This window comes from Ranitomeya variabilis, chromosome 2, assembly GCF_051348905.1.
Source record: "Ranitomeya variabilis isolate aRanVar5 chromosome 2, aRanVar5.hap1, whole genome shotgun sequence".
Taxonomy (NCBI): domain Eukaryota; kingdom Metazoa; phylum Chordata; class Amphibia; order Anura; family Dendrobatidae; genus Ranitomeya; species Ranitomeya variabilis.
The window spans coordinates 1,056,322,165-1,056,337,328 of record NC_135233.1 but is presented as its reverse complement, the minus strand read 5'-3'; the positions used below and the strand labels follow the sequence as shown (position 1 = coordinate 1,056,337,328).

Genomic DNA, 15,164 nt, shown 5'->3' with positions numbered 1-15,164 from the left:
CTTCCCTTTCAGGTTGAGGTGGATGCTTCGGAGATTGGGGCAGGGGCCGTTTTGTCGCAGAGAGGCCCTGGTTGCTCTACTATGAGACCTTGTGCCTTTTTCTCTAGGAAGTTTTCGCCGGCAGAGCGAAATTATGATGTGGGCAATCGGGAGTTGTTGGCCATGAAGTGGGCATTTGAGGAGTGGCGTCATTGGCTCGAGGGTGCTAAGCATCGTGTGGTGGTCTTGACTGATCACAAAAATCTGATGTATCTCGAGTCTGCTAAACGCCTGAATCCTAGACAGGCCCGCTGGTCATTGTTTTTCTCCCGTTTTGACTTTGTGGTCTCGTATTTACCAGGTTCTAAGAATGTGAAGGCCGATGCTCTGTCTAGGAGCTTTGTGCCTGATGCTCCTGGAGTCGCTGAACCTGTGGGTATTCTTAAGGAAGGAGTTATCGTGTCAGCTATTTCTCCAGATCTGCGACGTGTGTTGCAGAGATTTCAGGCTGGTAGGCCTGACTCTTGTCCACCTGACAGATTGTTTGTGCCTGCTAGATGGACCAGCAGAGTCATTTCCGAGGTTCATTCCTCGGTGTTGGCAGGGCACCCGGGAATTTTTGGCACCAGAGATCTGGTGGCCAGGTCCTTTTGGTGGCCTTCCTTGTCAAGGGATGTGCGGTTATTTGTGCAGTCCTGTGGTACTTGTGCTCGAGCTAAGCCTTGCTGTTCTCGTGCCAGCGGGTTGCTCTTGCCCTTGCCTGTCCCGAAGAGACCTTGGACACACATCTCTATGGATTTCATTTCTGATCTTCCGGTGTCTCAGGGCATGTCTGTCATCTGGGTGATATGTGATCGTTTCTCCAAGATGGTCCATTTGGTTCCTTTGCCTAAGCTGCCCTCCTCTTCTGATCTGGTTCCTGTGTTCTTCCAGAATGTGGTTCGTTTGCACGGCATTCCTGAGAATATTGTGTCGGACAGAGGATCCCAGTTTGTTTCCAGGTTCTGGCGATCCTTTTGTGGTAGGATGGGCATTGAGTTGTCGTTTTCATCCGCTTTCCATCCCCAGACTAATGGACAAACGGAGCGAACTAATCAGACTCTGGAGGCTTATTTGAGGTGTTTTGTCTCTTCTAATCAGGATGATTGGGTGACCTTCTTGCCGTTGGCTGAATTTGCCCTTAATAATCGGGCTAGTTCCGCCACCTTGGTTTCGCCATTTTTCTGCAACTCTGGTTTCCATCCTCGTTTTTCCTCGGGACATGTGGAGCCTTCTGACTGTCCGGGGGTGGATTCCGTGGTGGATAGGTTGCAGCGGATCTGGAGTCATGTGGTGGACAACTTGAAGTTGTCACAGGAGAAGGCTCAGCGTTTTGCCAACCGCCGCCGCGGTGTGGGTCCCCGACTTCGCGTTGGGGATTTGGTATGGCTGTCTTCTCGATTTGTTCCTATGAAGGTCTCCTCTCCCAAATTTAAGCCTCGCTTCATTGGTCCTTACAAGATATTGGAAATCCTTAATCCGGTATCCTTTCGCCTGGATCTTCCGGTGTCGTTTGCCATTCACAACGTATTTCATAGGTCCTTGTTGCGGCGGTACGTTGTGCCTGTGGTTCCTTCTGCTGAGCCTCCTGCTCCGGTGTTGGTTGAGGGCGAGTTGGAGTACGTGGTGGAGAAGATCTTAGATTCTCGTCTCTCCAGGCGGAGGCTTCAGTACTTGGTCAAGTGGAAGGGCTATGGTCAGGAGGATAATTCCTGGGTGGTCGCCTCTGATGTGCATGCGGCCGATTTGGTTCGTGCCTTTCACACCGCTCATCCTGATCGCCCTGGTGGTCTTGGTGAGGGTTCGGTGACCCCTCGCTAAGGGGGGGGTACTGTTGTGAATTTACCTTTTTGGCTCCCTCTAGTGGTTACTAGTGATTTGACTCTGGGAATGTCTGCCATCCCTTGTATGCTCACCTGGATCGTTAGGTCAGGGGTGTTGCTATATAAGCTCCCTGGACCTTCAGTTCTATGCCTGGCAACGTTGTAATCAGAGCTAATCTGTTGTGCTCTTGTCTTCTGATCCTGGTTCCTGCTAAATTAAGCTAAGTCTGCTTTCTTGCTTTTTGCTATTTGTTTTTGTTTGCATTTTTGTCCAGCTTGTACATAATCTGTATCCTAACCTTGCTGGAAGCTCTAGGGAGGCTGGAGTTCTCCCCCCGGGCCGTTAGACGGTTCGGGGGTTCTTGAATTTCCAGTGTGGATTTTTGATAGGGTTTTTGTTGACCATATAAGTTATCTTACTACATTCTGCTATTAGTAAGCGGGCCTCTCTTTGCTAAACCTAGATCATCTCTGTGTTTGTCATTTCCCCTTACCTCACCGTTATTATTTGTGGGGGGCTTGTATCCTACTTTTGGGGTCTTTTCTCTGGAGGCAAGAGAGGTCTTTGTTTTCCTCTTCTAGGGGTAGGTAGTTCTCCGGCTGGCGCGAGACATCTAGTGACCAACGTAGGCATGTTCCCCGGCTACTTCTAGTGTTGGCGTTAGGAGTAGATATATGGTCAACCCAGTTACCACTGCCCTATGAGCTGGATTTTTGTATTTCGCAGACTTACTGATTCCTCTGAGACCCTCGCCATTGGGGTCATAACAGCTGACACAAGGAATGTGACACTTGTAGCCCATGGCCTGGATACGTCTGTGAGTGGTGGCTCTTGAAGCAATGGCTCCAGCAGCAATCCACTCCTGAATCACTCCCAAATCTTTGAATGGCCTTTTCTTAACAATCCTTGCAAGGCTGCGGTTATCCCGGTTGCTTGTGCGCCTTTTTCTACCACAGTTTTTCATTCCACTCCACTTTCCATTAATATGCTTGGATACAGCACTCTGTGAACAGCCGGCTCCATTAGCAATGATCTTTTGTGGCTTACCCTCCTTGTGGAGTGTGTCAGTGACTGCCTTCTGGACATCTGTCAGGTCAGCAGTCTTCCCCATGATTGTGGAGCCTACTGAAACAGACTAAGGGACCTTTATAAACGCTTAGGAAACCTTTGTAGGTGTTTTTGTTAATTCTAATTTACCGTACTGAGATAATGACTTTTGGGTTTTCATTGGCGGTAAGCAATAATCATCAACATTAACAGAAGTAAACACGTGAAATAGATCACTCTGTTGGAAATGACTCTATATAATATATGAGTTTCACTTTTTGTATTGACGAACTGAAATAAATTAACTATTTGATGATATTCTAATTTTCTGATTAGCACTTATAAGTGTTAGGGGCTTTATTTTCACTCTCTATAATGTGTCCTGCTGTCACTCTGTGTATTGTCTGTTATACTCCCTGCTCTCTTGGATAGCAGCTACCTTGTCACTATTTCTCATATCATGTAGTCATTATTATTATTTGTACTTCTGGTTTAAAATAAAAAGCGTTTTTATAATCATACTCATAGGGGTTTCCTTGCTCCTTCTGTGTGCTATGCTGAACATGATGTAAAGTATTGATATACCATAAATGTCAGTAATAATTAGGAAAGATATTAATCGGTTTTAAATGTTTATTTATTTAGATTAATTAAAAATAGCATGGAAGGATGAAGACATGTTCCTGGAGGAGCCTTCAACTTTTGCAGGTGTTGTTGCTGGTCAGGAGGCCACAGGTAGATGGTACATGTCCTTCCACACAGGTACAGCATTGATGGTGGACGTGCTGTAGTGTCTTCAGGGCGCTAGATGTGGGGGATTTCTGTCGTAGAGAGGTTATAGCTGCCATGCTGACAAGGTGCAAAAATGCAGCTTTCTCTGACAGCGCGAGCAGCCCTGGATAATCCACGTCGGCAGGATGATATCATCCGGCGGAAGATAGAACCTATGAGAAAAGATGTAAAAGTAATGTAAAGAATGGGGCTCCATATCAGAGGGTACTACTGTGGTGTCACTGAGACAGAATGGTAGAGGAATCTTCTTCATAAAGAGGTGCAGGATCATTATCAGTCATCACACGTGTGACAATCATTGACGTCAGTCATCATACATGTGACAATCCCACCACTGACATCATTCATCACACATGTGACAATCCCACCACTGACGTCAGTCATCATACATGTGACAATCCTACCACTGACGTCAGTCATCATACATGTGACAATCCCACCACTGATGTCAGTCATCACACATGTGACAATCCCACCACTGACGTCAGTCATCATACATGTGACAATCCTACCACTGACGTCAGTCATCATACATGTGACAATCATTGACGTCAGTCATCACACATGTGACAATCCCACCACTGACATCAGTCATCATACATGTGACAATCCCACCACTGATGTCAGTCATCATACATGTGACAATCCTACCACTGACGTCAGTCATCAAACATGTGACAGTCCCACCACTGACATCAGTCATCACACATGTGACAATCCCACCACTGACATCAGTCATCATACATGTGACAATCCCACCACTGACGTCAGTTATCATACATGTGACAATCCCACCACTGACGTCAGTCATCATACATGTGACAATCCCACCACTGGCGTCAGTTATCATACATGTGACAATCCCACCACTGACATCAGTCATCACACATGTGACAATCCCACCACTGACATCAGTCATCATACATGTGACAATCCCACCACTGACGTCAGTTATCATACATGTGACAATCCCACCACTGACATCAGTCATCACACATGTGACAATCCCACCACTGACGTCAGTCATCATACATGTGACAATCCTACCACTGACGTCAGTCATCATACATGTGACAATCCCACCACTGACGTCAGTCATCACACATGTGACAATCCCACCACTGACGTCAGTCATCATACATGTGACAATCCTACCACTGACGTCAGTCATCATACATGTGACAATCATTGACGTCAGTCATCACACATGTGACAATCCCACCACTGACATCAGTCATCATACATGTGACAATCCCACCACTGACGTCAGTCATCATACATGTGACAATCCTACCACTGACGTCAGTCATCATACATGTGACAGTCCCACCACTGACATCAGTCATCACACATGTGACAATCCCACCACTGACATCAGTCATCATACATGTGACAATCCCACCACTGACGTCAGTTATCATACATGTGACAATCCCACCACTGACGTCAGTCATCATACATGTGACAATCCCATCACTGACAGATAACATCTGCTCCACATGAATTCTTCCCACTGATATCATACAACATGGGCCTTATTGCCACACTTACCTCGTCTTCTTTCCCCTTCTTCTACTTTGTCTGTTTTTTGTTGTTTTCTCAGTTTTAAAAATGATTTTCTATTTCTCTGAACTGGAGATTCTAATGAAAAGGCAGAAAAAATATTGATTATGAAGTCATAGAAGATTAGCTTTGTATCTTTATAGCGTTATGCAAACTGATTAATATGCAGCTTTTCTGTGTGCCGCCATGTGGTGTCTCCCAAAGGAACCATGTCCCCTTATTATCATTATCATTAGCAAGCCTCAGTGTTATTATATAATAAGTAGGATAAAACTAAAATGTAACTTTAGAGTGGACTCATCACCAGATCAAAGGTGTCTCAGATTCACTCTTACTTTTTGTCAGCGCTTCCCTGAGTATTCTGATATTTTTCTTGTTAAAATCCGCCACACGGGTGTAGAGATATGGGCCTTTTTATTTAGTGCTAACTTTTATGGTCTTTACAATGGGGGCGTGGCTCACAGCTTAATATTGCAGAGCAACCTGAAGACACGCCCCAGAGGATCCTGAGAGCACCGCCCTCTAGGTAAAGACCATAAAAAAGTCCATAACTCAAAACCAGAATACTCAGAGGAGCAACAGGAATAAAATAAGTATTGGAGCCTTCATGTGCTGATTCTCCTTATAATTTTGGATAATAGGCTATGATTGGACGGCCTATAAATCTGTACATACCTGACAATGAGGGCGAGGAGGACTCGCTGGTTTTAGCACTGAAACACTGATTGTCTCCATTAGTATTGGAAGAAGACAATTCTTTCTGCCTGTTTGGTAGAAGAAAGACAAGTAAATTACAAGTATAAACAATAAAAAAAATGGAAGAACAACTGTCTGAAAACCAATTGGGACAACATGGAGGGGATACCCTGCTCACACCGCCTTCTACCAGCAAGAATGGAGTCTAACTAGCAATATTGGCCTGTAATGAGCTGGAAATGAATCGCTGGTCATAATGATCAGCTGTTACTGCAGAGTTACCAAAAGTCAGACCCACAAACATCAGCAATCACGGGGTGGTGGATGCTGGATTTAGATTTTTGTCTTGTATTTGGTTCTGAACATATATCAGAACTAAATCTCATAATAAAAATATTCTACTCACATGTCTGAGTGTTTCTTGCTGTTCTCTGGGGAAAGCCCTGGAGCTGACATTGGCTCTTTATTGTCTCCAATAGTTTTGGAAGGAGAAGATTCCTTCTGCCTTTTGGTAGAAGAAAGACAAGTAAATTGCAAATAAAATCAATACAAAAGGGAAGAACACCTGTCTGTAAGGTGAATTAGAACAACATGGAGGAGATACCCTTCTCAGGACCCCAACTAGTAATATTGGCCTGTAATGAGCTGAAATCGAATGGCTGGTTGAAATGATCAGCTCTTATTGCAGAGTTTACACAAGCTAGACCTATAGAGGTCAGCAATGAAGTTGTGGTGGATTCTGAATTTAGATTTGTTACTCGTGTCTTGTATTTGACTGTGTACATATGTCAGAACTAAATCTCATATTAATAATCTACTCACATGTCTGAGTGTTTCTTGCTGTTCTCTGAGGAAAGCCCTTGAGCTGACATAGGCTCTTCATTGTCTCCAATAGTTTTGGAAGGGGAAGATTCCTTCTGCCTTTTTGATAGAAGAAAGACAAGTAAATTACAAATAAAATCAATACAAAAGGGAAGAACACCTGTCTGTAAGGCCAATTTGGACAACATGGAGGAGATACCCTTCTCAGGACCCCAACTAGTAATATTGGCCTGTAAATATTGTGAGCTGACGAAATGACCAGCTCTTATTGCAGAGTTTACACAAGCCAGATATTTGTGTTACTTGTGTCTTGTATTTAGTTGTGTACATATATCAGAACTAAATCTCACAATAATAATCTACTCACATGTCTGAGTGGTTTTCATGGTTCTCTTTGGAACACTGTGGAGGTGAAGAAGGCTCTACATTGGTCATGATCCCGGTATTGGTGATATGTAGCTAAAACACACAGAGAAATATAAAATTGATATATTTTTTAGCTTTTCTCTGATTATATTTATTTGTTAGATATTTTATTGGCTACATACTTACTTTAGAAAACCTTTGATAAGATGATACAAAGTTTTTCATTTCTGGCCAGTCATTGTCCTCAGTTGTGTCCCCCTCATCTGAATTCATATGTTTTTGTCTGCTACGACCAACTACAAAGTACAAGTGTTATCAGAAACTATTAGCATAAGACCTAGTCAGACTGTCATCATGTTATCACTAATATTGATGTGAACTGACTTTCACATAAAATAAAAGACAGGACACACAGCAGTTTTTTGTAGATGACGTCTCATTTTACTTACTGATAAAGTAGCATGTGTCCTCATCTGACTTTAGATCAGGCACAAACATGGGTTTCTGACTTAGAAGTTTGTTGAAGTCCAAAACACGTAGAAATGGATGAACTTTGATCTCATTTGCTCCTTCTGGAAAAGCAAGACAAGAAAGAAATTGATACAGTCACTGTCAGAGAAACTGCTCCGTATCTGTACAGTTTATGTTAGCATGAACTGAAGAGGTAACAGAGCCAACATGAAGGAAATGTACTGAAAGTCATAGCATGAAGAATGGAGATTGGACATGTAGGTAGAATACAGAACCTCAGTGCTGAACCTCATGGACACGACCATTTGTCTGGTTACAGAAGTGTAATAAGTCATAATACTATTATAATATTACCTGTCCCAAGTCTATATGCTGGATTCTTCCGAAGTAGCTCAGTGATCAGGCGACGAGCATAGGGTGGAGCAGAGTAGTTATGATGTTTCCAAATTATGTCATCTGTTATATAAAAAGCAAAGATTACAGGAAATAAAATTTCTTCATTTATTTTCATTTAAAAAATTCCTTATTAAAGCTAGAAACTAAACCACAGAACCAATGAAGCCAAATAACACTCAGATTATTTTACTTACCCTCAAGGACACTGCGTACTATCTCTCTTTTGGAAGCCCCTCGAAATGGTGTAATTGCAAAGAAAAAATTATACAGGATGATCCCTACTGACCACCAGTCAACAGGCCTTCCATAGCCTTTCCCTAGGATAACTTCTGGGGCCATGTATTTAGGGGTGCCAAAAGCCTGGAAACCAACAGAAGAATGAGATGATGATCAATAAACATTATTGCGACAAATAACATGAATGTTAACGTTTTATAGAGAAATTATCAGAGAAAGAGATGAGATCTGTAAAGTACAAGATCTTGTCAGTAAAGCCGACCTCGCCATCAAGGAACTCGTGGGTGATGTCCTTAGTTGGGGCCTTGTAGATGTCTGATGTCGGTCTCATGAGGCCGAGTTTTGAAAGCCCAAAATCGGTGACCTTAATATGTCCTGTTGATGTTATCAGGATACTGTGAAAGAAAAGATGGTGTCAGCCCCAAGTAATAACCCATAGACTGTATAACAAACTCTTCCCCTTTATTTTACTACAGGGGGCACTTACTTGTCAGGCTTCAGGTCTCTGTGCACCACACCAAAGCTGTGCAGATATTCCACAGCAAGAATGGTTTCAGCAATGTACAGTCGTGCCAAGGGGAGGGGTAAAGGACCCCAGTGATTTATAAGACTGCCACAGTCTCCTCCTGTGGGAGAAAGCAAATATGACAGGTTAGGGTTTGTTACAGTGTAAATTACACATGATGAGGGTGAATGGGAGATAAGCGGAGACATTGGGACAGGATGGCCTACATAGAGATATACTGTGTGATGTAGAGCGTATACTGTATACTACACAGTGACCCTATACAAAGAGACCGCGCCGGGTCTCATCTACAAGCCTCTCATTTACTTCTCTGTGAAGTTCTCATCTATAAAAACTGTTTGAGACAGATCTTCCTTTTCTCCATAGTGGAAGCTGCTGCCGTGCTCAGTGATGACATACAGGGAGACTTCCAGAGAGATCAATGGTTTTTCAGGCTTCTTAGTAACAAATAACGCGTAGTAAATGCAGAGTGGACATGTAACCATCCATGTGGGCACATTATGGGCATATATAGATGCTAGGATTCAGCAGACGTGGGCTGGATATAGATACTATGGAAGTTTCCTACCTGGTACATACTCCATGACCATACACAGATGAAGTTTGGTAGGAAAGGAGCAGAACATGGAGGCCACAAAGGGACAATCCGCGAATGTTGAGATGTCCCTCTCCAGAAAGACCAATTCAAGCATCTTTATATTTTTCAGGTTCTCCTTGTCAATTTTCTTCACAGCACATATCTGGTCTGTGTCTTTATGGCGAACTAAGTGGACGGCCCTGGAAAGGAAGAAAATCCATGATTTATTATGAATTCTTACTAGCTGTCTGTAGACCTCATTAAGTGATCTCCTGTACTAATGATTAATACTAGATGTTCAGCCATCACTAGAAATCCAGAAATACATAAAATAATACTCCATAAATGATCACTTATGGGGGTCCTCATCCACACAGCATCCTAACTGACCTGGATAGTGACAGACAGATGTGGACAGTGATGTGGACTCATCATTTCTCTATGGGAACATTGCACGGGCAGGACGCAGAGACAGAGGCATTGTTATAAGGAGCCCTGAGAAATAAATATTATACCAAAGTAAAGCTCACCCAAAGGCTCCACTGCTGATCAGTTTGATGGGTTTATAGTCGCTCTTACAAGGATTTCTCTCCGGGTTCAATGATCCGATCAAGTCCTAAAAAGGAATAAAAAATTACTTTAGGACATAGAAACTGCAGGAAGATATAAGCACCACTGGTCACCCCAAAGGGGTAACTAACATGAAGAGATCCAAACTAACGTTAAATTAAGGCTTTTATTGGAAAACTTTCATAAAATGCATAGAATGCCCGAGCACCCTAACATAAGGTGGAGGCTAAGTGCAATACATCATAAGATTATATCAATTGCAAGGTAGTGGTATCACAATAACAAATTCCTTTCAGTACATCTTAGCTGCCCAAGCATGCTCCTAATACACAAACTGTGTCAATGTACATAATCAGATACTATAATAATATCTACCTGCAAAGATAGCACAGCGGTCCACCTCACCCCAACGCACGTTTCGCACTAGGCTTCTTCCGGGGGCGCCTTGCAATTGATATAATCTTATGATGTATTGCACTTAGCCTCCACCTTATGTTAGGGTGCTTGGGCATTCTATGCATTTTATGAAAGTTTTCCAATAAAAGCCTTAATTTAATGTTAGTTTGGATCTCTTCATGTTAGTTACCCCTTTGGGGTGACCAGTGGTTCTTACATTGTATTTGGAAGTGCCAGCTTTATCTGTTTTGGACGTTGGTAATCAAGGAAGATATAAGCTCAAGATGCAGGAATGTCTCCTTCTATATCACGTCCCCGCTGATTACACTGCAGCAGAAGTAGGGACGTGATACAAGCCGGACCCTCCACAGACCCTATTATAGGAGATACCCCCTATACACATGAATCATTACTGCCGGGGGGGGATAAGCAGGGCCGGCGTCAGCACCCGGGCAAGTGCCGGGGCCCTGAACAGGCAGGGGGCCCAATCGCCGTCAGGACACTGGTGCGCTAGTGCCGGCCCCCGCGAGTGGACCCCCGCCTGCTTCAGGCCACGGCACTAAGTTGCGATACTTACCTCCCCCATTTCCAGTGCTGCAGCGTCTTCCATCCTCTGACTGTGACGTTCAGGTCAGAGGGCGCGATGACATCACCAGTGCGCGCCCTCTGCCTGAGCAGTCGCAGTACAGAGAGCAGGAAGACATCGATGGTGAGGAGTCCAGAGCAGAGCAGCGTCAAGCAACGAGAGGTGAGTATTTCATTATTTTTTATTTTTTTTTATATTTGGAGTAATATATGGGGACCATCAGAAGGGGCTCATATATGGAGCATTATATGGGGCTAATTCTATATGGAGTATCTTATGGGGCCAATAATATAGGGAGCATATTATGAAGCCAATTCTATAGGGAGCATTATATGGGGCCAATTTAATATGGAGCAGTATGTGGGGCCAATATATGAAGCATCTTATAGGACTAATTATATATGGAGCATTTTATATGGCCAATTATATATGGAGCATTATATGGAGCCCATTATACATGGAGCATCTTATGGGGACAATTATTTTTGGAGCATTATATGGGACCCATTCTGTAAGGAGTATTATATGGGGCCCATTCTGTATTGAGCAATATATGGGACTCAGTATACTGTATGGGGTCGATCATATACTGTATGGAGCATTATATGAGGCCCATTATATATGGAGCAATAGATGGGGCCCATCATATACTGTATAGAGAATTATATGTGGCTCACTATACTGTATGGAGCATTATATGGGGTCAATTCCGTATGGAGCAACATATGCGGCTCATTCTGTATGGAGCACTCTGTGGTGCCCATTATACTGTATGGAGCATTCTATGAGGCTCATTATTCTGTATGGAGCATAATATTGGGCTCATTATTCTGTTTGGAGCAATATATGGGGCTCATTATTCTGTATAGAGGACTATGTGGTGACAATTATACTGTATGGAGCACTATATGGGGCCATTATACTGTATGGGGCAATATATGGGGCTCATTATTCTGTTTGGAGCAATATATGGGGCTCATTATTCTGTATAGAGGATTATACTGTCTGGTTTCTGAGCTAATGTAGAATGTACAATAGATATCACTCATGTAATGTAAGAAGTACAGTATGTGAAATCTTTGGCATTGTACTATTCCTATATTTCTCTGCCGTATCCGTGCATTCTGAATTGTGGTATGTGTTAAAGGGGCCCACTGGGACTCTTTCGCCAGGGCCCATGAAAACCTGGAGCCGGCACTGGGGATAAGGGGCATCACACAGGGAAGGCAGGAATAATAATGTCATCATCACACATAATAGGTCCGATCTACATGGCGAACAGAGATATCCCATTATCATATGAGGTATAATATGGGACGTGAAATTCACACCCCGTCCTCTGATGATACAGACGTCCCATGATACTTACACTGGCAGATTCGTGGCTGATCTCTGGTGTCTCACATATTCCACTATCAGCATTTGCCAGCAGAGTTATTTCTAAAGTAATGATAAAATAATGAAGAGACGTCATCATGTATTAGTCTATATCAGAACTTAATAACCAAAAGAAAAGAAAGCAAAAAAACAAATATAAAAATGTAACAAGTTTTATTTGATTAGTTAGAATAATTCATAATAAAAGTATAAAAACAGAATGTAAGACGTAGAGAACGCTTCCCCACCTTTTCATACCAAGAACGGGTCATCAAAATCACATCAAAACATATTCATAATCGTATTTATACAAGTTTGTGTCTTTCTAGAATTTAGAAGACACAGGAACAATCTATAGGCCTCAAAATAAACAAGACAAATAAGAGAAATGTGTTCTGTCTGGGAGGAAGGAGAGCAAGACTCCGACACGTGTTTCGCATAGGCTTCTTCCAAGGAGTATTGAAGAAGTTTTGTGTAGGCTTCTTCCAGGGGATATTGAAGAAGGTCCACTTTGTCGTCATTAAGTGGATGTGGAAGACTCCTACAGGAAATGCGAGTCTTGATCCTCACACTTCCAGACAATGCTGGTTTCTCTTATTTATTTGTGTATTTTGAGGCACACAGATTGATATTGCTCAGGATCTAATTGAATCCCGAACGATGACATGATTGGGGACCTATGAGCCTCTTTGTACATTTGGGAGCTGAGAAGACCACAGAGGAGAGAAGCAGAATTATGTGAGCCCCCTCGTAGTCTATGAGGGGTTCAGGAGCCGTCACCGGCCTCATACAGAGGATGAAGAATAAATCCACATATTCTCTGCTCTTCTCTATAACTTGATATTTGTATGTAAAATATGATCGGCTTACCTTCTGTCAGATCAGAGTTTAGCCCCGACTCACTGGTATCGGGGTCAGCAATATTTAGGTGTTGCCCCTCTTTGGAGTCACCGTCTGATGTTTCCTGATGGATGAAATATATACAATTAATATAATATTTCTCAAACACTAAATTACCGTATAAATAAAGCAGGAAGGACTAAACCTGGATTTATTTGATAATTTCAGTATAGGACGGACTATTCACGGCCGCTCCCCCCAGTAAATCCACATTAATATAACGGATTTGTATCTACAACTGTTCTCTAATAACTTCTATCAGAACTGCAGCATTTACCAGGAGGAAGATTGTGATGATCGAGCGAGAAAGAGGAAGAAATACAAACTCTGCACCGCTGAGTACAGGCTGTCATCACAGAGGATGGAGCCGCAGAGACAGGCTGCCATAAAGTATCCTGTGTCTGCCCGGTGCGGACAAGGAGGCCTCTACCATCATAAATCTGAGCTCCTGCTATATGACTGGTGATCTGGAGAAGATCAGACAACAAGGACATGAGATGTAGAAGGTGATGGATCCTTACCAGGCGCTCCAGTGAGTGGGCCAGATACTCCAGTACAAGCAGGACATTTTGGGCCAGTTGTTTAAAAAAGGCCAATTTTCCACTTTGGGATTTTTCTTCAGCCTATAGAGATGGGAAAAAAACAAGAAATGAAAATCATGAGAAAAAGTTCAGAATGGAGGAGGCCATTTATGTCACCATGTTTCTCTACAAGTGCTACATGACAGCTGCCGAGGGAACCGGTCGCCTGTAAACCTTTACATCTCCACGTCCTCCCGCCATACTCAACGTATGGAAATAAGACACATGGCTGGAATTTTTTCCCCCTTGTTTCAATACAATGTATGGTAAATAGGATGGAGCCATTGAAAGCTGCAATTCAGCCCGCAATAAACAAGTCCTTGTCAATGGAGAGATAATAAAGTTATGGCTATTGAAAGAAAGTGAGCGAAATAATTCTGTGGTCCATAAAGGATTAACCCATCCAATTCCCCCTCCCCCAGCGTCCACAACCTTCCCAACTCTAATTCGATGAACCCTTTAGACCCCCCTATGCCTTGTCCTGTAGCCTGTGCGCCCTATTTACGCTCCTCGGATATTCTGTCTGAGTATTTGGTGCAGGATAAACTTATATTCCATTATTATTATGAAATGAATTGTGCAGATTGTCTGCTACTTGCCTGTTGTACTAATGTCCAGATGTTTTGTTGTAAATGCTCAAGATATTCTTGGCTTATTCGACCTTGTTGGTATTTGGTCAGGCAGTCTCTCATTAGCTCCATAACCAGCCGGTAAGTGAAGCTGAGGACGCCATCGGGCAGTGGTAGCACAATGTCAGGGGCATAGGTGGTAAGGATGCCCTGGAGTAGTGCTAACACCTGAAGTCTGTCTGGAGGAATCCCAGACATTTCAAGCAAATCAAAGCGCAGTTAGTAAATGACTAGCAAAGTAGCTTATCACACCAACAGCAATGACACCGGAATGTCAAAGTGACAACAGCAGTGAAAATAGCGGGATAAGTAGTGATGGTTAATTGTGATGTCATAACGGAATCTCGTGTTCTTTTCTTAAAGCGGCATCTTCCCATCTTACCTTATAAGGAAGTTGTTTGCAACCCTTAAGGGGGCAACAATCTAAGCGGAGCATCAGTACCAGAAGCGGGCATGGAGGAAAGCGCTATGGGGGCTCTACTCTTCTGATCAGTGAGGGGATTTTTATATTGGAAGATAAATTATTTTATATCTGTTATACACAGTAAAAATTATAGCATTTTGTATCAATAAGAAAGTCAGATTCCGGTGATAAAAGAAGTATCTTTACTGTGGTAACACCTTCATCCAGCCCTGGCATATAAAGCACACAGGCCCATGTTTCTCTCCCTCACCCACTTCCACTCTATTACAAATATGACCCTGCAGACCATTGGAGAAAATCAAAAGGTACTACTAACAAGAATATCAATATATGAGGGTGGCCATAAAGGTCTCTTTAAAATATTAA

At 42.9% G+C, this 15,164-nt stretch overlaps 1 protein-coding gene across 1 annotated transcript; it reads right to left on the bottom strand.

Annotated features, from left to right (window-relative positions):
* Nucleotides 1-3,508: 3,508 nt before the first annotated feature.
* Nucleotides 3,509-14,631, bottom strand: LOC143810182 (microtubule-associated serine/threonine-protein kinase 4-like). Its single transcript, XM_077293060.1, has 18 exons — nucleotides 14,345-14,631; nucleotides 13,686-13,787; nucleotides 13,135-13,228; nucleotides 12,257-12,327; nucleotides 9,866-9,951; nucleotides 9,327-9,535; nucleotides 8,720-8,858; nucleotides 8,495-8,627; nucleotides 8,190-8,355; nucleotides 7,954-8,055; nucleotides 7,578-7,700; nucleotides 7,315-7,424; nucleotides 7,130-7,221; nucleotides 6,763-6,861; nucleotides 6,347-6,445; nucleotides 5,920-6,008; nucleotides 5,233-5,322; nucleotides 3,509-3,833 (listed from the first exon to the last, which is right to left on the bottom strand). Exons 1-18 carry the CDS (start codon nucleotides 14,570-14,572, stop codon nucleotides 3,694-3,696), a joined length of 2,172 nt encoding a protein of 723 aa, XP_077149175.1. The 5' UTR covers nucleotides 14,573-14,631; the 3' UTR covers nucleotides 3,509-3,693.
* Between the last annotated feature and the right edge of the window lie 533 nt (nucleotides 14,632-15,164).

Excerpts from the sequence above, each read along its gene's own strand:
- LOC143810182 (XM_077293060.1), bottom strand. The coding sequence starts at position 14,572 with ATGTCTGGGATTCCTCCAGACAGACTTCAGGTGTTAGCACTACTCCAG. Across the intron at positions 8,859-9,326 it reads GGTCATGGAGTATGTACCAG|GAGGAGACTGTGGCAGTCTT; the intron begins GTAGGAAACTTC and ends TTTCTCCCACAG. Across the intron at positions 6,862-7,129 it reads CATGAAAACCACTCAGACAT|GCAGAAGGAATCTTCCCCTT; the intron begins GTGAGTAGATTA and ends TCTATCAAAAAG.